The sequence below is a fragment of the Chelonoidis abingdonii genome, chromosome 20 (assembly GCF_003597395.2).
Source record: "Chelonoidis abingdonii isolate Lonesome George chromosome 20, CheloAbing_2.0, whole genome shotgun sequence".
Lineage (NCBI taxonomy): Eukaryota > Metazoa > Chordata > Testudines > Testudinidae > Chelonoidis > Chelonoidis abingdonii.
Window position 1 is genome coordinate 14,251,916 of NC_133788.1, and position 25,340 is coordinate 14,277,255.

Genomic DNA, 25,340 nt, shown 5'->3' on the forward strand with positions numbered 1-25,340 from the left:
TTGGCAGCACGAGAAAGAAGCTACGTCCAACTCCAGCCAGAAAATCAGTGGCACGAGAAATTCTGAGAGCAGGAACTCAGCTCAGTGGGTTCATTCACTAGTGAGAAGTGCGGGAAGGGAAGAATCACATTGGCTTCAATTCGCTCTTCACTTAAGCTCTGAAAGTGCTGGCAATAAACTGGCTGCGATGGGCACCAACACTCTCCGAGTTCAAAAGGAGATTTGTTCTCCCACTTTACCTTGGGGATTTAAGAAGGTAAACAAGAGCAAGCCAAATTTAAAGTTACCCAAATGGATTTTGAAAAGATACATGATATGATGTTCAGAGGGCCAGACAGTCATATTCCAATCAGGCCAGATCCTCAATTGGTGTAAAAGGAAATACATTTATCTATGTTAGCTGAGGATGCAGCCTGCTGGGTAACTCCTTACATTGCAAACATTCTCATTGGAGTCAATGGGATTTGTGGTGGAGAAAGGCCCTATTAAGAATGAGTAAGAATATCAGAATCTGACCCAGTGTGATCAAAAGATTAGGTTTGATTCTGCTCTAGATTACAGCACTGTAAATCAAGAATAAGAGCACTGAAAATCAGTAATACTACACCCCCTATAACCAGCGACATCAGAATGAGTCCTACAGGATCCGTGCACCAGTAATACGCCTATGACTCTGTATCATACTCTAGTAGTCAATGTCTAGATTCTGATCTCAGTTACAGCAGGGCAAACCCAAAGTAACTCCATTGACTTCCTCAGCATAAGTGAGATCAGAATCTGGCCCATTAACTGCTTTTAAATTATGGTATTACCAATTCTCAAATTCTTTAAAAAAAATTATATCAATACCAAAATTGTTTCTTCCCCCATCTCTTCCCTACAGCATTTTGTTAATTATTTACCTCGGTGTCAAAGGCTGAAGGTGTACTGCAAATTTAACTGACAACTCAAGGTTCATGATGTGCAACAGTTTGGCTATCAAAAACCAACAATACCCTGAAAAAAACCACCTTCCCGCAGGCTTAATCACTTAAGTGACTGGAAAGAAACAATGTTATCACTGTTGCTTTGCCAACCCACTTATGAACCTTCAGTGACAGACAACCTTCCTCAGACAACAGAAAAAAAAAAATTAGGTTTTCCCAATGACACTGACCTCGAGGGCCTCCCTGAGCACAGGCTTTATCGACATTGGTGGGGATTCCAGAACAGATCAAAGGAAGCAGACATCGTCAGAGTTTGATAAATGGATTCGTGTATGTACTTTGTAGTCCAACTCGCATTCCTCCATCCTAGTTCAATATTGTGCTTCATCCTTTTGAGACTTGGAACCTATTGCCACTTTTAAAAACTCCAACGCTGCTCTGTGATATACCTTATATACTCGTTCATTAGCATGTTCGTTTATAAGCTGACCCCCCAAAATGGATAGGTAAAAATAACAAAAGTTTATGACCCTTTCATAAGCCAACCCTATATTTCAGCGGTTGGAAAACTTTGGCTCCCAGCCCATCAGGGTAAGCCACTGGCAAGTCGGGACATTTTGTTTATTGAACATGTGCAGGCATGGAGCCCCTCAGCTCCCTGTGGCCGCAGTTTGCCATTCCCAGCCGAGGGGCTCAACACCTGCAGACACTACAGGTAAACAAAATGACATATGTATTAGATATTCAATTCAATGATTTCATAGAGTTTAAAATCATCAAATTTTGGTGTAGACCCCTTTATAAGCCGACCCTCGCTCTTTGATGCGTCACTTCTTTAGCAAAAATATTCGCCTTATGAACGTGTATATATATGGTGTGATGGGGCAAGGCCAGATGGCTACAGTAAAGTATTGAGAAACAGGTATGTTAGCCCCAGGGTAAACAAATCCCTAGTACCCTGGTAACCAAATGGCAGTTGCTCCAGGTTAATCAAGGCACCTGGAGCCAATTAAGATCTTTCTAGAAGGCAGTAAGATAGCTACTTTATTAGAACACCTGCAAGCCATAAGGGCAGCGCTAATCAGGGCACCTGGCTTTAAAAAAGGAGCTCACTCCAGTTCAGGCAAGGAGGAGCAGAGAAGAGGAGCGTGTTGTGTGAGAGCTGGGAGCAAGAGAAGGCCAGAGCTGAGAGTGAGAGGTATACTGCTGGAGAGATTGAGGAGGACAAGCATTGTCAGAAACCAAATGGGAGGGGAAGGAGGTTCCTGTGGTGAAGGATACAAGAAGGTGTTTGGAGAAGGCCATGGGGAAGTGCCAGGGAGTTGTAGCTGTCTGCAACTGTTACAGGAGGCACTGTAGACAGCTGCGATCCACAGGGCCCTGGGCTGGAACCCGGAATAGGAGGTGGGCTGGTTCCCCCCAAACCTCCCAACTCCTGATCAGACACAGGAGGAGCTGACTCAGACTGTGGGTTCCACAAGAAGGGAAGATCACTGAGGTGAACAAATCCGCCAATAAGCTCAGGACCCACCAAGGCGGAGGAGGAACTTTGTCACAATGGTAAATCACTGTGTGACATTTTGGAATTGTTGGTGAACTAAGCTTGCAAAATAGACTTAGTAGATTCGAGGCTTGCGGTGTCTCCTTGCCTCTTTCATTCTGTATATCATAATTTATGGCCTGTATCTCTCAGTGAGACTTTCCTTCCATCTGTGCTAATTTGGGAATAATGCAGCACAACTGAATAGGCCTCAGGCTAAACACTTGGGAGTTGAAGGTGATCAGCGGCTTTCAGGATTGGGCCTAAAAACAATATTTGGTGTACCTGGTATATCTGGCTTCCAGTGGCAAGACTCCCCTTGATTCCAATGGAAGAATGCAATGGTCCATAGTAAGCAACTGGATAAAGAGTCTCTCTGGTCTTTTTTATACCGCCTTTCTAGTTCCTGATAAAAATATACAGCGTTCTACAAGTATGACTGCAGTTATACAAAAGTTTCCAGAGACAGGGTAGGCTGATAATAGAGGAACAGTCTTTTTAAAAATCACATTTATTACAAGTGTCTAGGGATCATTCACAATGTGCTAGGCACTGCACACACAGAGAGTCATTGACTGCTCCTGTCCGTCTACACTATAAATGGACAAGATAGATGAGGGGGAAGAGAGAGGATACAATGGACAAGCCTCTGGCTAAGAGAAGCACGTTGCTTCGCTATTGGTGGTGTTTTGGTTTGATTTTTTTTTTTCAATTGATTCGATTTGATTTGGTTCCAGCCTCTAAAAAAAAAAAAAAAAAAAAAAAAAAAAAAGGCCTCTCTCTGCTTCAAGGTGCCCTCTATAAACAAGGAAGGCCCCGATGCTGCAGTTGGATCACACAGATGGGCCAGTGAGAATATGCGAGGCCCCAATGACGTCAATGGGGCTCTGAAGAAGGTCTTTCCTTGCAGATCCCATTGTAGGATTGGGGCTTTTCCATGCCACCCAACAAAGGCACAGACAGCAGCAGCAACCCAACATCTTTGCTCCTCAGACAAGGAGGCAGGCCTCCGAACTGAAATGTGCCCCACTTCATTTCCAACCAATGCCTGCTCCCTGCCTCCAAAATAAAAATCCACTCCATCATCTGAGCCCTCCCCAAATGCCAGCCCCAACAGATGGACTCCGCAGCATGCCCTCATGTTCAGGCTGCTTCATATCTTAAATTCTGATGCCACATGAGAGTCAGAGAGAGAAATTCACCTCTCAGCGTAGCAGCGTTCACTTCACTGGAGAGGTGAATTGAGCCCCAAGAAAGTATCACACAGGTGGAGTCTGCAGCACTGTCAGTTAGAAAAATCTCATCAAAGGAAGAGATTTGATCTGGACTTCACAGAGCAAGTCTGAATAAACAGGTGAACCCTACTGCTGCAGATTTCACTCAGTCACTACAGAACTGCATATTAAAGAAAGCCAAATGCCTTGTCTGCCCACTGGTGGCCATAAATGAGAAGATACTTAAGCAAACAGTGCACCCAATCCAGTGGCTGGATAAGCTAGCCGTATATGTACCCATCACGTCACTCAGGCATCATAAGCAGCCACTCCACAAAACGAGACAAGCTGCCCTGTGAAATGCTATGCAGTATGCAATTGGAAGTCTCCCTTATAGGGGCGTGTTAGTTATAAAGCTTTGTTTTTGGTGAGCTTTGTAAACCTTTGGATCAAAAGACAATGTCAAATCAATTTTAGGATCAAGGGTCAGAGTCTCAGCGAGTGCAAATCAGAATTGCTCCACTGAAGTCAATGGAACTACGCTGACAGGATGGGGCCTGAAGTGTAGATTTTACAAAAGCTAAATCAATACAAATGTTTTGAAGAGATGATTTTTTTTTCTTGATTCCAGTGAATTCCATTTGTTTGTTGTCTCATTTGTTCAGATGAGAGCGTTTCCCTGCAGCGCTTGCAACACTAAAAAAAACATCCCGTGCTAGTGCATGAAGAGCAGAAAGGCAAAGTGAGTTGGGGAGGGGAACCAGTGTGTAACTAACTAGTCCATGACCAGGGTTTACGATAATTTCAGCTGTTAAAGTTAACAACACTAATAGTGAGAGATGAACTTTGTATTTTAAAAATATTTGAGACTGAATAAGGTAAGAGACGTGTGCGTGTGTGTGTGTAATCTCTTACCCAAAAATCCCAAAGCATCCAACTAGGTGTCATGTCAGCCAGCACTGAAACGCTGCCTATACAAAGTGCACAACAGATCAGTGCAGACATAGAAAAATCTCTCAACAACTAATATTGTAGCAGGGGGATTGAGGGAGGCAGCACGTCACTGACTATGGCCTTGCCTGAGCTAAGATCAAGTGTAAGTAGTCTCTGGGCCATCCAAGGCCGTGATCAAGTGTCTTGATGTTTTTGGTCTTTTGGCCTCAGATGAAAACCTTGTTTGTCTTTCTTGGACCTTGAAGTAAAAATATTATCTAAGTTATATCTGTTCTTATCAGTTCAATATCTGATATAGCTATAGGACAAACTCTCCTCCTAGTGGTGACTCAGCATAGATCGAGAAAAGAGTCCTTTTGCCAGTACAGCTTTTACCAGTTTCTCATACAAAGGACATTGTAGTTGGTAAAACCGAATCCATACCAGGGCTTTTGCCAGCATAGCTCTGTTAGGGAGAGGGGGGGATTTTTTTCAGATTCTTACTCGGTGCAGCTATGCAGCAAAACTTAAGTACCGACCAGGCCAAAGTCGGAATGTAGCCAGCAGGACACCAGCTTTCCAGTGCACCTATTCTTCATTTTAAATAGCATCTGAATAAAGGTACTTCCAGCATCACGGGATTGCTTTACTCCTTGCTGCAATATTGATTGAGGTAGATGAGGCTTTCTTCAGACAACTAACAGAAGTTTCCAGATCACAGGCCCTAGTTCTCATGGGGGGGACTTCAGTCACCCTAACATCTGCTGGGAGAGCAATACAGCAGTGCACTTTTTGGAGAGTATTGGGGACAACTTCCTGGTGCAAGTGCTGGAGGAACCAACTAGGGGCCATGGTCCTTTTGACCTTCTGCTCACAAACAAGGAAGAATTGGTAGGGGAAGTAGAAATGGGTGGCAACCTGGGCAGCAGTGACCATGAGATGGTCGAGTTCAGGATCCTGACAAGAGGGAGAAAGGAGAGCAGCTGAATAAGGACCCTGGACTTCAGAAAAGCAGACTTTGACTTCCTCAGGGAACCGATGGGCAGGATCCTGTGGGAGGCTAATATGAGGGGAAAAGGAGGCCAAAAGAGCTGTCTGCTTTTAAAAGACGCCTTATTGAGGGCACAGGAACAAACCATCTCGATGTGCAGAAAGACTAGCAAATACGGCAGGTGACCAGCTTGGCTTAACAGTGAAATATTCAGTGAGCTTAAACACAAAAGGGAAGCTTACAAGAAGCGGAAACTTGGACAGATGACTAGGGAGGAGTATCAAAATATTGCTCAAGCATGCAGGAGTGTAATCAGGAAGGCCAAAGCACAACCGGAGTTGCAGCTAGCAAGCGATGTGAAGGGTAACAAGAAGGGTTTCTACAGGTATGTTAGCAACAAGAAGGTGGGCAGGGAAAGTGTGGACCCTTACTGCATGGAGGAGGCAGTCTGGTGACAGATGATGTGGAAAAAGCTAAAGTACTCAATGCTTTTTTTGCCTTGGTCTTCACAGACAAGGTCTGCTCCCAGACTGCTGCATTGGGCAGCACAGGATGGGAAGGATGTGAGCAGCCCTCAGTGGTGAAAGAACAGACCAAGTTACAAGTAGGGATGTACATGATGCCCATAATACAATGGGCCAGATCCTCAGGTGGTGTAAAGCAATCTAGCGCAATTATCTTCAAGTGCAGCTAGGTCACTTTATGTCAGTTGATGACTTAGTCCAACATCCTAATTCAAGATGACGGGTTTCGAATTATTCCACTCCCAAACATCTGATTTTGTCAATGACTGGACTACATTACTGTAATGAGTTGCAGAGTCTTTGTGCATGGCCTGGCGGAAAAGTAATGAATCCAAGTCTACCTCAAAGACAAAAACCATCATTCTGGTATGAGAAGTGAGAGTCACTTAGAACTCAGTGAAGGGACGTGAATGTAATTGTAGAAGAAAAGGAGTTGTTATTAGGTGACTCTCACTTCTCATCACTCACTGACTCTCACAAAACATAACGTAGGTGTCCATCTAGCCCGGAATACCTGGGAAGGAAAGCAGAAAGACTCCAGTGTGGCTATTGGGAATGTAATCTAAAAATCTAACCCATCCTCTCATTACCACTAAGTGTCACGCTGAAACTGCTGCTGAGGTCCCGTTCATTCAGTTTCCAGCTACTGGAAGCCAGTTTGAATCCCCAAAGGCATCAATGACCAAGAAGTTTTTATGCGCATATTTATCTTTCAAAATTATGATTAGGCCCAAGTAGTCTGTCTTTGGGAAACTTTATAGATGCTTGTAAGAGTAGGGCAGTAAAATGCATTGGTATCACTTGGACTCTCAGAAGCGACAAGCTATAGTTGCCATTGGAGGAAAGAGAAATAACTGGATGTGAAGTCCCTATTGGCTTTGCAGTACAGGGCTGGCTTTACCTAATGAAAGAATATACATGCACACTTGTATATATCACTTCACCTACCTCTGGGGGAAAACAGCAGCTCTTCAAGACAGGCGGTAAAGAATACCATAGCCAGTTGGAAGTCAAGTGGTCAGAAAGCAATTATCTGAGCTAAAATTTGTCCAAGTCACAATGGCTGGCAATCCTACTGCAGTGAAACATACTGTGGGATCTCTAATGACTACAGGTAATCAATACTCCCTTTGATTTGATGTCAGCTATAAAATGGGGATAATAAAGGTAACCCTCTGGTTCTGTGTTATCGCCATTCTTTATAGGGTAGCGACTCCTCCTTTTTAGGAAACTGGGGCATAATTTAAAAATGTAATCTTGCCTTCTCATTTATAGTTGCCTTTGCAAAAGGAATAGCCATATGAGAGAAACGGAAAATCAATCCAAACAACTGCATAAGAAAATGTGGCTCATTAATGACCCCAGATTAGAGGTGGTTTCAGTTGTCTGCAAAACATTATGGAATTACAGATGAGATTATAGTCAGCAGGACCAGGAGAGTTGCATATGAAACTCTCAGAGGATTTTGCTGTGATTAAATGAACCACATGCACATCAACAGAAATTAATATAATTGATGAAAGAAACATCAGACATGGAGAAATTTAGCTTAAGGGTGAGAAAAGCATGCAAAACAGATGGAAATTATTTAATATGCATCATCTCTGTCTCAAATGGATGTCAATTAATTCTCCTCTGAGATTCAAAATGAATTTAAGGCTTCTGGGAAGTTTAAGAGTTCTTTGTAAATAAAATAGTACCCCCCGCCCCAAGACCCAGCCACTAATTTTTATTCAGGTCACTAGCTCTGCCAAAAAACTCTCTCAGACACTATCTCCCCCTTAATCATATACTGTGGCCTATCACAATATTCTCATTTGGATCTGAATTGTCTATAAAAAAAAAAGTCAGAAGCATAAGAGGAAAAGGCATAGTCTTGTGGTACAATTCTGGGACAGCTGGTTGAGAAATGAGGTTTTGTTTCCTGCAGAACATTTCAATTTTCTTGAAAAACCAAAAGGTTTTTGGACAAAAAAATGAAAATTCAGTTGTCAAGTTTTCAATTTTTTAACAAAAAGTTGAAATTTTCTACAGAAAGCAGAAAGTTTCTGCAGAGTTTTTTTCAGCTGAAACCCAATTTTTCTTCAAAAAGCAGTTTTAACAAGAAATTTTTGATCAGCCCTAATTCCTGGCACAGACTTCCTGTGCAGGCAAGTCATTTGTTTCCTCTGTACCTCAGTCTCTCATCTGTAAAACTGAGATAATACTACTTCCCTATTTCACAGGGATGGGGGAGGACAAACCAACAGAGCCAGGATTTCACTCATCTTTTGTGAGGGATTCACATACTGTGATGACAGAGACCATAACAGAATCCTGAGAAGTAGTTGCAGAGGGAGGATGAAATGTGTGTTCCTTAGGTTATCACTGAGACTGACTAAAGAGCATTTTACCAGATACCATTGGGATAACGGACTGGTCAGCAGTATATCTATTTCAAGACTGGCTGGAGGTGCAGGCTCTGGTGTGGGGCTGTGGATGAGGGGTTTGGGTGAAGGACGGTGCTCCAGGCTGGGATTGAGGGGTTTGGAGGGTGGGAGCGGGATCAGGGCTGGGGCAGGGGGTTAGGGTGTGGGAGGGGGGCAGTCTCCGGGCAGCACTTACCCAAAGCAGCTTCCGGCAGCAGCGGCATGTCCCCTCTCCAGCTCCTAGCCAATGGGAGCTGCAGAGCCAGCGCTTGGGGTAATGGCAGCATGCAGAGACCCCTGGCAGGTCCTATGCATAGGAGCCGGAGGAGTGACATGCCGCTGCTTCCAGGAGCCGTGCAGAGCCATGGCATGCATCCTGCCTTTTAACAGTCCGGTCAGCAGCCCGCCAGAGTCCCTTTTCAACCGGGCGTTCCAGTCAAAAACTGGACACATGGACACCCTAGTTTGGTAGATCAGACTTGGCCTTGGAATCTCTGGGTCTCTCAACTACTAAAAACACCCAGCAAAAGCAGATCTAGCTCCATCTAGAGGTATACAATATTCTTACATACTGGCTTTTCTGATCTATTTCTTCCCTTTACAATGTATTTGCTTCTTTACATTAGGCAGCATGATTTGACATTCTTTACACCGGTGTTTGGGCAGTGAGTTTTATTTCCATCTGAGTGCATCAATTCAGCCAGAAATATAAATCAATCCAACAGAGTCACAAGGGCCCTATTACAACCAGTAGTTAACTTATCAATTGCACATGGCAAAAATAAATCCTTAGAAACCTTAACAACCCGCCGCGGGGGGTGCGGGGGGTGCACAATATGGGACATGCATCTGACGAAGTGGGTATTCACCCATGAAAGCTCATGCTCCAATACATCTGTTAGTCTCTAAGGTGCCAAAGGACTCTTTGCTGCTTTTACAGATCCAGACTAACACAGCTACCCCTCTGATACTGGACAACATGGGACTGACATTTTGAGGCAATTTGAATTTTCATTGCCTTTCAAACAATTATTTTGGTGGTGGTTTCTAGAAGATTTTGAGGGAAAAAGCAAGAACCTCCTAAACTAACTACCATTATCATAGATATGGCTGTTTCTGTGTGCATTTGCATGCCGTCCCAGAGTCTTAAAATTCTATTTAACTTTCAGGGAGGGAATCACCCTTATTCAATGAAATACATCTTGCAGGATCTCCTTCAGAACAGAGACAATATGAAGCCCTGAGAACCAGAGCAGTACATACAGGCCAAGCCCATCCCTTGGTGAAACAGGAGAAGGTGTAGGATGCTGCCATTGTGGAGTGGTTACAATACTTGTTAATGGTACAAGTGAGTTATGCAGGATTTTCCAAGCAGCTGGCAATACAACCCTTCTAGCACCCCACCTACGACAGTGCATTTTGTTTATGCCGCCTGCCCCTATTTTGTACTTTTTATAGTCTCCATTCGCTAGCTCCCAGCTGAAACACAATATGTTGGTTACTATAGAAACCACCATGGTATGGGCAAAGCTTAGTGGCATCTCTGATCAAAGCACAGAGAAAATTAGTTTGCGGAATGGTTATATCATAGGTTGGTGAGTAGAGCATTTACACAATGATCCCTGTACAAAATATAGGAGACTGGCTATGGCCACGCAGAGGTGACTGGCATGTATACACACCATTGACATGTGCGCCCATAGTTTAGATGCCTGTTAATGCAGAAAAATCAACCCTAACGTGCCCCTGGAAAATGATATTTTGGTGTAGAGGTGATGCTAGTTATCTGTAGATGTCTCACAGTGTGCTGCTGATTTGGTGGGGGTGGGTTTTTTTGTTTTTGTTTGGTGGTGGTGTCTAAGCAGTAACTGGTTTCAGAGTGGGAGCCATGTTAGTCTGCATCAGCAAAAAGAACCAGGAGTACTCCTTATCTTTTTTTAAAAAGTGACTGTAGCACAGCACCATCTTGTGGACACTACAGGTACCTAAAAGGAAGCAAGCTGGCCAAAGAGACAGTAAGTTTACGAGCTCTCTCATAAAAGATGCTAAGTCCAGTTTATCCACATAACAGACAATTAAAAGTGATCCGGGATTCCCTGCTTTCTCAAGAACACTGCAGTAGCTAACAATTCATATAACCATTGCTGCTTCATCCCTTTCGAACAGTCACAGTAACTTGAACCATGCCTGCCCCTTGCATCAGATGGCTCCAACAATATTCAGTATTTGGATTTGCTCCTTTACTTGGTATTAACAGCAGTTCTTCATACCTCCTATGGGACTGACAAGAGAGGGCAGCATCTCTCACTCCGACCCACTACAGACTGCACTACATGACTATCCCCATGTAAAATATAGTGATTAAGCCTTTCTGTACCAGTAGAAAAGTTCAGCGTTAAGGTCACATTTTGAGATGTCACCCTTCAGTCTTCAAAACACACATCCCCTGACCAATTAGCCAGAGCATCAGAAATACACCACATATGCTGCACATTTCCACCACGGTTTGCACATTAACAAGCAAATCAGGAAATGAGTTTGCTGTAATATTGCCCTGGTTTGATGAGCTGCCTTTTACTCAAGCAGGGTGGAGTCCTTGGTCACTGTGGTTGAGACACAGCTGATATGAAAGCAGTTGGAGATTCAAACTGAAAGCACAAAATGTTGCTTGTTTGTCATTTTTCAGGTCAGTTTCACTTCCTGTATTTAGCAGGAGTCCAGCAGTCAACACAATGGTCCTGTCCATCCCCCACCCTGAATGCAGACCTTACCTTCCTTGCCATGCCAATGCAGCCTGTCATTACCAAGGAGGCTGTGTGCTAGATTCCCTGGGCAAAAATAAAATACAACAAATTTGGGCTTTTTGCCAGCTGCCCACAAAGCAATCAATTTATAAACCGTGGACCCATAATCACAGAAGTCAGATATGAGGCAGATTTATCAGTGTTGGTGTATTTAATACTCACAGGACTTGAGCTGCCACCATTAGGTGGTCCATCCAGTATGTAGACAAGGTTTATCCTACTACTGTGATAGCAAGATCCAAGTTATTGCTCTTGTAATGCCATCCGTAACTCAGATTTACTTTTCAGATCCTCCCTGCTCTCAGCCATCGTTCCTGAGCTATAAACACTGAGATAGTGATATATTTGGGGCAAGATCCACAGGTGGTGTAAATTAGCATATCTCCACTCACTCCAATGGAGAGCTGCCTGTTTACATCAGCTGAGGATTAGGACCTAGAAGTCAGTGTTATATAAAACCTCCTGCTTTATAAAAAGACTAATAATATCTTCTCTCCTCTTTATTGTACAGGAGAATCTATTTTAAGAGACTACCCAAAGGAACTGCAGAAACTGAATACCTGGTAGAGGAGGGTCTTTATATACAAATCAAATTAAAATGTACTGGAAATAAGTGGTCTCAAGATAGGATAGCACCTATTCAGGATGAGCTGTATTATGAGCCTTGCTGTACAGGTTTGTCTAAGAAAATGTGTTCATAGTGATTCTCTTCTAATACAAAGCAAAACTCATGACAAAACCCCAAACCACAAGAAACTTGCCTGGTGCTGGAATCTGTTACATATGCAGAACAACCCAGGTTTATCAAAAGATTCACAAATCCTGTGAGCAAACCTAGGCAGAGTGTGAAGAGAACATCAGGCTGATTCATTTATGGCTGTGCATTAAGACCATGAAAAAATCTTTAGGGTCACATCCTTAGCTGGTGTAAAAGTTCATAGTTTCACCCATCTTAGGCAGGTCCTGGGTCAGGATGCAAAACAGCTGAAACTCAAAGTGTCTGACTGTGTTTTGCTTTAAACTTTTAGGTTTTTTGGAAACAAAAACTCAAAAAGAAAAAACTCAGGGGTCAAGAGATGAGGGAGGAAACAATGAAATTGTTTGCACAGACTCACACCAAAACCAGTGTTTATTGCCCAGCCCTAGTCCTCAGTAAAAGATAATGTTTCACAGAGGTGTGCTCAAGCTGCAAAGTTCATATCTGTTTGGATCCACGTATTCTGAAATGTCTGGGTATGTGTCAGTGGACATTATATCCAGTACACAGAGATGGGTCTATTACAGTTCTCAGCCAGAGAGCCTTGCTCTTTACCTCAAGACGTAGCGATTCACGCCTGGAGGCCTGCAGCTCAATTCCTGGTGGGCTGGCCAATATGATGGTCATTGCTTGAGAGCTGCAAGGCTCAGAATGCACCTATGAATCTTATCTTTACTCAAAGCCGCAGGGTCTTTTCAATTCATGGTCCCACTACTGAGATAAGGGCCTTCCACCAAGTCGGAGCATTTGGCTTGGACCCATCTCAGACTTAACAAATACGTAACCATTGGTTTAGATAGGGCTGAAACATGCACCATCTTTTCTCTGTGTTTGCAGAAATACAGAGCTGTCCGTTTGGCTCCCCCCATGCCTTATGCAATTATCCATCTGGTAACGTGATGAAGAAACACTACTTATGCAGCAACAAATGGGACTAGATCCTAGCTCTCTCTGTCTGTCACACACACACACCCCACGTGAGCAGCTATTTTCCATCACTCCTAACTCATGGCTTTAATAATTAATTTAATAATGGGGGAGGCGGTAATTTCTTCTAGAAATTTCACTCAACTGATTCCACAGCCAGAAACCAAACAACAAGAGAAAAGACAAATGAAGCCTGCTTGTCATTTCTCTGTTGGAGTCTGATGCTTTGCAACAGGTTTATGATTCGTGTGTGTCTAATTTCCAGCCTTCTGTTTGAATAAAGATTAATTCTGATTCTCCTACAACTTAATAAATCGGACTCTCTCAGTATTTTCTTTTAAAGGCTTTAGTAATAAATGCCATAAGGTTTCAGGGTGAAATTTACCCCACGTAGAGAACATGTGCACCACTTAAGTCAGCACTCAAAAAAGACATCTTGAAGTCATTGTGGATAGTTCTCTGAAAACATTCACTCAATGTGCAGCAGCAGTCAAAAAAGTGAACAGAATGCTGGGAATAATTAACAAAGGGATAGAAAATAGGACAGAAAATGTCATGCTGCTTTTATATAAAGTGATGGTACATCCACATCTTGAATACTGTGTGCAGATGTGGTTGCCCCATCTCAAAAAAGATACATTAGAATTGTGAAAGGTTCAGAGAAGAGCAACAAAAATGATTAGGGGTATGGAACGGCTTCCGTGTGAGGAGAGATTAATAAAACTAGGACTTTTCAGCTTGGAAAAGAGAAGACTAAGGGGGATAGGCTAGAGGTCTAGAAAATCATGACTGGTGTAGAGAAAGTAGATAAGGAAGTGTTGTTTATTACTTTTCACAACACAAGAACTAAGAGTCACCAAATGAAATTAACAGGAAGCAGGTTTAAAACAAATAAATTGAAGTATTTCTTCACACAGTGCACAGTCAGCCTGTGGAATTCCCTGCCAGAGAATGTTGTGAAGGCCAAGATCATAATAGGGTTCAAAAAAAGAACTAGATAAATTCATGGAGGATAGGCCCATCAATCGCTATTATGCAGGATGCGCAGGGATGGTGTCCCTAGCCTCTGTTTGCCAGAAGCTGGGAATGAGCGACAGGGGATGGATCACTTGATTGCCTGTTCTGTTCATTCCCTCTGGGGCACCTGGCATTGGCCACTGCCAGAAGACAGGATATTGGGCTGGATAGACCCTTGGTCTGACCCAGTAGGGTCATTCTTATGTTCTTTGTTATGTACTTTAGCCAAAACTATGTGTTTCAGACTCCCGCTCTGCTCCTTACTATATTTTGGAGGAGTGTCATCGCCAGGCTGGTGTGGAAGCTGCAGAACGGATCGCCTTTCACCAAATTCTTTTTCAAGTGGTACCTATACCTTTCCCTGGCCCTCTCCACAGACGTGAATGTCAGTCACCCATTGTGCATAATTCACTAGAGAACATTCATCTCTCTGACCCTGTTGTGTTCAAGAACACATGGCACCACATTTGCAAGAGTCACTGACAGTACTGCACTAGCAAAATATTTACATCCTAGGCAAGGCCCAGACTGCAAACTGGAGATCAAGATCCAAACCCGAAATTCCCCAAAGTTTGGAGTGGTTTGAACCTAGGGTTTTCGTTTAGCCCAGTATATATCAGCTACATTGTTCAGATCTGCCTCCAGCCTGGATTCCACAATTCTCTGAAGTTTCAGGGTGTTTAGATTTGGACCCACATTTAGTGTACACACACACACATCCACAGGTAAGTCAACATGCACAACGCATGTTTGCGCAAGCACTGCAGAGCCTGGCATATTTGCATGTAATTACCCACTTGGAGAGGCAGTAATAAAATCAGCAGAATTTGCACAAAGACAATCCATTCTACAGACCTTGCTCCCAAACCATCTTGCCCCCAAGAATACAGAAATGAGTGCAGAAAAATTGCAACAACCAATGGAGAATATGTTCAGCTACATCATTCCCAAATCTGCCATTAGCTCTGCTCTTCCCCGTCAAATATTAAAAAGCCCTGAGATTGGGCACATTTCACTTTATAAAGGTTAAGCAAATCACTCAATATTTCTCTGCTTCCATCTTCAGCACTCTGGATCCCATTATCGGCAGCCATTTGCACTCATATGTCATCTGAATTTTCACTTGTACACACATTAACACTCCTGGTAATTTGATGGACTAGGCGCTTTCTTTCCACACTAATATTTTGCAAGATGTTCTCCATGGTTTATAGGAAAAACAGAAATTGGCTTTCTTTGGGAGTTATATTTTATACTTGTGATTTCTCTTTAGACCCCACTTTTGGCTAAGAGCAAACTGCCCACTCTGCATACTCTCCCTTGATATAGAATAAATAGGCAAGGAGTTAATTAACCCCCTGACTAAACTAAACGTCCATACTCAAGCCCAGGGACAGAGTATTATTGAGGGAAGAGGAGTCCATGCCAGGAATCAGTTTGGATCTAGACACCGATTTCCAGTTACTTAGGGAAAGTATTGGCATCATAAAAGCAAAGCAATACGAACCATACACACCTCCACATATTACTGTAACAGATGACGACCCACATTTCATATCACTCACTGCAACTGCACCTGAGCAGAAACAATTAACCTCCAAGAACTAATGGAGAAAGTCAAGAAAAAAGTGGTGAAAACAAAACTATGAAGAGCACAGTAGAGATGGGTCTGTTCCAAAATCTCAAATCCATGCACCCCAAATTTTAAGTTTAAAAGTTGATTTGATTTTTGAACCTCTCTAAATTACCAGCAGGACAGTTCTGCGTAGGCCCCTAATTTAGTTTATTGATTTGAATTTTTAAATACAACCATAGGGCCCCATGCAATGCTCTGGGAACCCATCCCCTAAATTTAAAAGTCACAATATAAAAAAGAGACTGGCCATAAATAAATCCACTTCAGGCCACCCCTCTCCCACCTCAACTAGCTTAGAGGAGAGAGAAAGATGGGCTTTGCAATGTGCCCGCAAGGTTAATAGATCTGACCCCTTGCATTGATCAGAATGTGAAGCATAAAAAGGTAAAAATCTTTCTCAGCCATCCCTGTGCACCGAGATGTTTGCAGAGTTGCATTTGCAGATTAAATATCGGTGTGCTAAAATGTTTCCCATAAGAGAGTCCAGCCTCCCTGTTCACACAGCAATTTTAAAGGAGACTAATTTTGTGTCCAATGACCCCATTCTGTTCTTGGTTTTTCAGTCTCCATAATCCTTCATTCAGTCCTTGCGTTATTACAGGAGACTGCAATTGGTGCCAACTTTGGTAACCATTTTTGTGACGTGGACACTTCTCTACTGAGATCTGCCAAACTTGTTTCACAGAGTCCACAAAGCAGTCAGCGGATGGCATCATCTTTAGGTTTCTAGTGACTTGGGATGCTTTTGGTCTGCCCACCTAGCAGTGAAAGGAGATGGACAGCACAGCAGAGACTAAGTCTGTGATTTCTCAGAGGGCCCAATTTTAGGGCTTGTCTACATGTGGAGTTGTTCCAGAATATGAGTACCCACGCAGGGAGTCAGTCAGGAATAGCTACTCTGCTTTAAATTCACATCCTACCTGAATCCAAATTAACTTTCAAGTGTAGACGAGCCCTTAGATCAAATGTAAAAATTCACTTTGGTGCGGGGCAAAATATTTTCTAAGTCCTATTTACAAAGAAGGACTACAGGCTACCTTTTTCTCTCCCATAAATATCACTGTCCTCAATGGTGAACCTTAAAAGATCTTTTATTCCTTGGATCTGTAAGGTAACAAGCCATCTAAGTCTTTGCAAGTATCCCCTTGCAACACAGATGCAGGAGTCCTCCCCTTCCCCAGTATCCCAAGGGCCTCAACCCAGGGTCCTGAAGAACTGTAACATCTACAGCAAACTGTACAATGCGATCATTAAGCCCTCTGTGAATCCTCCTTCAGAAAACAAAGGGAATAGTGGAACCGTGTACTCAGCAACTCTCAGAGTTGCAAAGCTTTCTAGAGTGTCACAGCAGGCGACCGCAATACAATACACTAAAAAAGAACAACTCACCAGAGCTTCCTGTGCATTTTGACAGCTGAATGGGGAATATGACAGGTTACCTGTGGCTAGGGTGCTAGCAGGAGGCAGCAGCCAGACTAGCTTTGACTTCATGCAGAGTGTAACTCGCTAATTGCATCTCAAGGTAAGATTCGTTTAACAAAATTAGGCCAACCAAATTGCTACTGAAGATGCCAGCAGTATGAATCTGCCTTTTCTTCTTCAGCGCTCCCACTTCGTCATGTCTACTCATTTTCTCTAAGTTCAACTCTCTCACCAGACATGTTCGCAGTTACCATGGTAACTAATGAAAACCAAATTTGGAAGAAGACGACGACGACGAAAAAAAAAGGGAGACAAAAAATGCTTTTAAGCTCTGGTGCCACCTGTGTGTCTGAGTCTATTAATTCAAACAACAAAACATCTCTCAGGATAACAGACCAGGGCAAGACAAGATTCTTGCTGTCTGCAGGTTCCTCATTTGGTGCAGTTTTTTAACTATGCCCGACTACTACAGTTAGCTCTGCAGATCACGGGTTCACACTATGATCTAGTCTGAATTGCCGCATTTTTACTTACAGGTCGCAGGCCAGATCATAGGGTGCAGCTTCAACCCTCTGTTACTGATCTTCCTCTGAGCCTGATCCTCAGAGAGTACGAGTCTAGCAACAGCTGTCAGGAAAGAAACAGGCTTTCTAAAGGCACTAGGGATATGGGTGCCCAACACCTGAAGGTCCTGACTTTCAGAGGGTGGGGACTCAACCCCGTTCTGAAAATGCAGCCACTTTAAAGGCATCTCAGAATGGGGACCCCAACACTGAGGTATGCAAAATCACTGATTTTTTCTTTTTAAATCTTGGCCTCATTAGGCCTTTCGCTCAGGACAGGGAGGTTCAAGCTTTAGCTCTGGAGTCCCTGGATACAATACGCAATGACGACCAAGAGGGCAGTGGTGGTTTTGCACCATGCAGCTGGGGCAACCGAATACAGCAGCATAACCCCATCGAAGGTGGATCTTCTAGAGTCATGGAGCTGATGTACTGGCTCCTACATCAGCCCGCTCCCTGTTGCCAGTGTTGGGTATACAGCTGGAGGAAAGACAGTATGGCTGAGGAGCTCCTATGTTGCAGCAATCCCCTTAGGCAGCTGATGCACCCTAGAGCAGCCCTCAAGCTGCTCTAACTTACCTTTGTGCATATGGCAGCCTCAGAATTGGGGGAGGAAGCAAATGGAGCCGGGGGCGGGGAGGAGGGAGTGCATTATGCCACCTTTGTACCAAAATCTACAACCTGCACTGTGTGCTCTTTGCCTGCAGCCTCAGGTTTGAGCCACTACTGTAGTTAAATATATGTACACAATACTCAATTGTATGTGCTGATTTGATTTCCGAGTCCCAGGTTGGTGAGTCCAGCTGAAGTGGCTGGATTTCACATACTTGGTATAGCTCACCCACATCTATCTATTTTACTCTTCGCTCAAGTTCTTGTTCTACTAATGCAGTTGACATAATCATTTCCCATGGACACTCAAAAGGCAACAAAAAATCCAGTATTGTGGAGCTGAAGACTCACAAAGCAAATATTACAATAACTTTATCTGCGGAGCCTGCAACAGCCAACACTGCATAATATTTAATCGTGAGTAAACAACAGACCCTGCAAAGCCTTAGTCATCCTGCTCTCCCATCTTCCTCTCACTCACATGAGGTTAGCCAAGGGAAACTCCACCCAGGTGGGAGAGAACCCATTGAGTTCAATGGGATGACTCACAAAAATAAGTATTTCTCATGCAGAAGAGGACTCCCATTTTTATTCCCATCATCCTGATAATTAAAGGGGACTAGTAATTTCCTATTTAAGGGAACAATAAAAAAAAAAGCTACTAGTATAGGCTAGTTTAATCTTAAGCTTTCATATTATACACGCTGTACCAAATCCAAAAGGGATCTTCTCTGGAAGATAGAATGACCCTGGAGACAGGCTCCAAATCTCGTTACCATTCCCCTTTACTCGGACAATTCAAATCCATTCCACTTTGGTTGTGACAAAGTTGCCCGCTGGTAGGCCCTGTGTGAAGTGGATTTGTGATCACAACCCAAGTTTCCCTAGCATATTTGGCACTAATTGACACCACAGTTGATGGTCTAAGCAGAGCAACTGATTGGGACCTTGGAGTCTGACCTGCCTTCCCAGCACTGTCTTCCCAGGACAAGGCTGAAAAACAACATGGATTGGAAAAATATAACAAGTTTTTCTGGCCAATAAGACAAAGTATAGGCCTGCCACTGCCCTTTTCCGTGTTTCAACCCCAAATTAATGGAGTTCTCGGAGTTGTAGTTCCCAGGGCTGATGGAATTGGCAGGGCTTTCCGCAGTGCATGCTGGGAAAGGGGGCAGGAGATATAAGGAGCTCAGTTTTCGTCACTGCAAGAGAACTGGGGAAAGAGTGAGACTTGTTGCAGTGGGAGCAAATTGTCCCCCTTCATTGACCATATCAGGAAAAAAAAGAAATTTTCAAGTGACCTTTCCATGTTTTTCCAGGACCAATATAACTAGCTGTAGTGAACTAATCCTGCTCCTGAATTCCAGTCATTCATAAAAGATTCAGGTAAAGGTGGAGTTTATTCGGACTCTTAAATAATCCTCTCATAGGCTGCATGTGTAATTATGAAAAAAATAAGAAAATTCAAAGGGAGACACATGGACCCCACACAGCCTTTAATAGAGCTGGGATATGATTGTGTCATTCAAGCACCAAGAACAAACCGCATTCTGCAAACCACACGTACAAGGGAAACAGCACCACATGTTTCTGAGAGATATCGATGGAAGTGTCATTACTCAAATCATTCCATACAACCATTAGGCCCAACCCTCTCATGGTGAAACAGGGTTTGACTCTCCCCCACCACACACATACCACTCCACAACTTCCTGAAATTCATCTGTCACACTAACAGTTGTTTTCACACATCTCTGGGCCTAGTCCTGAGAGGCGTTACATGCCACTTGGGTCGTGCTGAGCACCCTCAACGCCCTTTGAAATCAATGAGCAAGATCAGATTCCTCTGACATCTGCTAAAGTACAGCATATATTCTGGTATACAAGTAACATTGACCTAGGACTTGATTCTGAACCCCTCTTGCTCAGCAGTTGTCTTGGGCTCAGGATCTTAATGAGATCCCATGCTAATTAATTTAATGGTGCACTGCGGACAGCATACTTACAGAATTAACCAGCCACAGGGTCTATTCATACAGTAAATATCTATCTCCCGTTTCTATTTTAGGTGTTTCTAAGGTGTCCGTTGCTGCAGTATCTAAGCACCCAAAATTGCATTGTGTTGCTGTTCCAATGTTTATGCAAGGACATATGAATTCTGCCCACACACAGAAGCAATTATTGCAGCTTTGTACCCAGTCTCCACCTGCCCATTGACCAAGGTTATAGGCTGGGAATATCATCAAGAGGCATAAGCGCAAAGCACAGAGGAGTCAGGCATTAATACAAAAGCAGCACAGCTGCCTTCAGAAGGGAGCCTGTCAGACCCATGCATGTTTTACCACGTCTTTTGCAGCATAAGGACACGAACCTGCACACACTTATTGTCTATGCCAGCAGTTCTCAAACTGTGAGTTGGGACCCCAAAGTGGTCACGACCCCATTTTAGTGGGGTAGCCAGAGCTGGTGTTAAACTTGTTGAGCCTGAGCCCCGCTGCCTGGGGCCAAAGCCCAAAGGCTTCAGCCCTGGGGCACGGGGTTCAGGTTACAGGCCTCTAGCCTGGGGCTGAAGTCTTTGGGCTTCTGCCTTGTCCCCCTGCCCCAGCCCAGGGCAGCAGGGCTTGGGCTTTATCCTCTCACTCCTTCCCCTCCACCTGGGGCGGCAGGACATATGGGCTCAGGCTTTGGTCCCCCATCCTGGGGTTGTGTAGTAATTTTTGCTGTCAGACAGCATTGATGATGCAATGAGGTTTGAGAAACCCTTGATCTATGATAAGTGCCGTGAGAAGTTCCACTACAGCTTGGTTAACATTAACAGGATTGGAATCACGGACAGTGGAAGCAGGCGGGCCAGTGGGAAAGGTGGGCGTTAGCACTGCACAATGGAAATATTGAGGGGGGAGCTATGTTTCCGCACCTGTGCATTATTCCCCATAAACTGTACACACATGCAGGGGGTGGAGGTGAGAGCGGACCCAGAGGGGCTGCAGCAGCTGCCACGGCACCCAGGATTGGCCAGGGAGCAGGTAGAAACCCACCCACCCCCAAATTTTAGCATCGCCCCCACTCCATCAACTATTCCTGACTCCCCTACCTCCCTCCCATGCCAAGTACGTCCGCTCCACCACCCCACATTCAAAGCGAGCTTCTGCAACCACTGATGAGGCTCTGCGTTTGTGGAGAATGTGCAGACATTTTTTCAGGAAGCCGACATTTGGGCCATTATGTTCACTACACCCTGATCTGGTTCCCATTGAAATGAATAGCAAAACTCTCCTTGATATCAGTAGGAGCAGGACTGCTTTATCGTGGAATTGCACAGCAGGTGAACTCTGCCAGTTAGAGACTTGATTATTAAAGTACTAATTGTGTCTCCATGGCACCCAGAGATCAATCGGGGTTGGGGACCCATTCTGCAAAGTGATGTCTGAACATATACTAATAACAAACAGCCCCCGGCCCAAAGGCTTGAGTGTGTAATGCCCAGTCCTGCAAGTGGACCCATGCATGTGACCCTGGTACTCACATGGAGCCCCAATTAACTGTAACAGGTTCCACATGGGGGCTGGGATCTGCCAGCATAGATGCAATTGCAGGATTGGGGCCAAAATCTGCAATTGCTGAATGTTCATTCACTCTCACACTTTTGAAACAAACATTGATGTTCTAAGTGACCCCTGCCTTGCATAAAGCAGCTCGTCATTTTATTAGCAAAATGCAGAGGAAAAAAATTGCCTACGCCCAGAAAAATGCATGCCGGCTACGAGGCTGCCATAATCATTTATTTTTAATAGAGGGTGTTTTTTAAAGTTTCATACAAATATCTAATGTAGCTCAAGCTGGGCACACATTAGAGAAAAACATTTAATGAGGCAGTCTGCCCACAAACCAGCAGTATTGTGAATTTCAGAAAATAATTAGCTGCAAATAGTGAGGCTTAAACAAGCTTCTTTGGGTGTTCACCAAAACATATCGAGCCAAATCCGCCTCGATACAGCGGACCAGGACGAGGCCTACACGCTGCACACGTGGTGCGTGGGTTTGAACTGACCCTGTGCATTGAGACAAATATCGCCCACGCTGGGTCAGTGCACCTCCATGCTACCAAACACCCCCATCCTTCAACCAGCCTCTCCCAACACGGCCATGTGTGCTGCTGCTCAAACAAGCCCGTTACTCGCCTTTTGGGCAGGGTTAGCTAAACTCCCGGTAGTTAAGATGCCTGAGTAGAAGTGCAGAGAGCAGTCAGAGTGTAACTCATCGGCGAGTCTGTTACCTGTCCCCCTCTGTGCCTGATCTGCAGAGGATTGGAGTCTGTTCCACTCCCACCAAGCGACTCTGGACACTAGCTCATGCTTTTAGCTCTGGAGGCCTCCGGTGTATCAACCAAGATGGAAGCCATCCCAGCAGCAAGAAAACCCAGACAGGGGACACCAGGCAGCCTGAGGCCACGCTGGAGGGGAAAAAAGCACACACTGTGCCTGTAGAAAGGAGTAGCGAATACTGCTTTGGCACCTACTTCCTCCGCAGTCCACTGGGACAAGTCCCCGCTACCACTCATTACACAACCATGGCTTCGAAAGCCACAAGAGAGCCCTAGGTTTGCATTAAGGAATGTGGGGTAAGAGGTCCACTATGTTGTGAGCTGAGATGTCTGTGGGAGAAGCCGCACAAACACTACTACGCTCTCTCCTGCATCGCAGACAGTTCAATTTAATGGTTCGCTAGGAACGAAGGGACAGATCTTCAGTCGGTGTCTGGGGTCTTAGCTCTACTGGCATTAACTTCCACATGCTGAGGATCTGGCCCCACGTCTCCAGTCATGGTTTCTTGCTTGGAAATAATCTATAGCCCAGACTATCTCAGGGAAAGGTTTTTTTTATTTTGTTTATACATCGGTGACCTGGCAAGTCACCTTGTCCTTTATCTGACAATTTGTCACATCGAATCCCGTCAGCTGGATGTCACACAATGCGGCTTTGAATATGAGAGTTGACTTGAGTCTATGGGATGCAACGCAGACTAGACAAGGGTGGGGAAAAGGGCTTTGGTTGGGTTTCTTTTCTCTTGTGTGTGAGAAAAACTTGCATTTTTTTAGGTGGGAGGCCTGACTCGTTGCCAGGAGCATCACAGGCCTCATACAGAAGAGAAAATCATGCCCTGCCCCTGAACAAGTTGAAATTTAACCCTATACAGAGAACAAGCAAAGGCCTCTGCAGCCTTTCTTCACACAGGTGAATTTTATCCACCAGATATTGCCCCGCTGTTTATCCAAAATCCTCATCCTTTCAAACAGACGGGATGTTTCTATGGCCTGGTCTACGCACCGATTTTGTATCAGTCGAACTAGGTCAGTGAACGGTGTGATATTTCATCCAAATTAGTTACGACGGTACAGTCCCTGGTGTGGACTCTGCTCTGTCAGTGAAAGGGTCCCTCAGTTCCCTGCCCATATGGAAATAACTAGACATAGGCACCTTTATACTGCTCTAACTACATCCAAATTAAAGGAGTTGAAAGGCTTTAACTATATTTATGGCTTAGTCTTCACGACAAAGCTACACTGGCACAGCTTTGTTGGCTAAGAGCGTGAGGGGAAAAAAATCAACCTCTTAGATAACAGATATGCTGGCAACCACCACCCCCTCCCCCCCGTAGACATGACTATGCTGACAGAAGAGTGTTTGTCACCATAGCTAATGTTGTTCAGGGAGGTGATATTACTGGGCCAGTATAATTCCTCCTTCTGTCAGCATACACTGTGTCTAAGCCAACATGGCCAAAATGGCACAGGCTCCGTAGCACAGACGAGGCTGGTATTGTGAGACTGGTACAACTTTTACATTTAGACATGTTCTAAGACATTTGGTAAACCAGGGTTGGGTTGCTTGTGATCCTGCAAAAAGGAACAGCCCCTAAAATGAATTGTTTCACTCCAGAAGCCAACATGTACAATTCCTATAGAGACACTCTTGGGGCGTCAGTGAACCAAGGGGTGCTTGTCTCTAACAGTAGCTATTAGCTGAGAGCAATGAAAAATGCAGTGATTTAACAGCAGCTGATCTCCCCCAAAAAGGTCATCATTCAATGAACCTTTGCTTTCATTTCATAAATGCTTAAAATATCATTTCTTAGCTACCGCCCGTGAGGTGATCGATTTCATTTCTCTGTCATGACTTGAAGGCTTCAGAGGCGCACAGAATCAATTTCCTTGCAAGAAATTCATCTCCGCAGGCTGTTTGAGGGAACAAGCCTGGCTGACCTAACCATCTCCTTCAGCCCATCAGTAGACAGCTAATTGGATTGCTGACGTAACTGAAGCTAATAACACCAAGAAGAAGAAAAGCTGTGCAATCCCCTAATTTCTGAGTGCAGAAGAAGGAGAGAGGTCTCTTGCTCTCAATCTGGTTTCTGTTATGTCATATGAGTCCACATATGTGTGTGTATATAGATGTGACATAGAGAGAGAGAAAGATATCACGCAATCATATAATTTTGCCGTGATTAAAAATGCATTCTGAAAAAAGAATGCCAGATATTGGTCTTCTTCAAAGGGGGAATTCAGTCAGAAGTGATACACAGATGTGATGCTGATAAGCAATGCAAAATGGAAATGAGGAGCATGTTAAACATAACTAGCCGTTCGAACTGATCCGGGGGCTTTGCCATAATAAACCCCAACCCTAAGCAGAAGTAACAAGAATGAAAATTTCACTTGTGCAACCCATGGCAGAGAATGATCGTCATGGGATGGTCCATCCAGAAGAGAATCATGAAAAGGACACTCACCCCAACAAAAAGCAGCAGAGGTCAATGGAAAATTGAAGCAGGTAGTCTCCATTTATTATGGGCCTGATCCCATTGTAGTCTGTGAGAAAAGATCCCCATTGTCTTTCATGGGCTTTGGATCCAGCCCTAATTTTTCACAATGATGGAAACTAAAACTGTCATCCAATATTAACAGCCTGATGACTTACCTCTTTGGGGGAAGGGGGACCAAGAGGGAGGGAACCTGAACTTTTTAAGTCTCCGAAAAGAGAGAGAGAAAAGACTAACAGTGTTTGGA

The 25,340-nt window shown here is 44.1% G+C and overlaps 1 protein-coding gene across 5 annotated transcripts in view; it reads right to left on the reverse strand.

The window, feature by feature from the left end:
* Positions 1-25,340, reverse strand: part of RAP1GAP2 (RAP1 GTPase activating protein 2) — a 247,948-nt gene that overhangs the window by 174,225 nt on the left and 48,383 nt on the right. Inside the window, exon 1 of one of the 5 annotated variants that reach the window (XM_032779452.2) lies at positions 17,067-17,155. The exons of the other annotated variants lie outside the window; for them this stretch is intronic. Coding sequence (XP_032635343.1) covers positions 17,067-17,083 — 17 coding nt within the window. The 5' untranslated portion in view covers positions 17,084-17,155. Of the gene's footprint in view, positions 1-17,066; positions 17,156-25,340 lie in introns of those variants that run through there. 5 annotated transcript variants of the gene reach the window in all.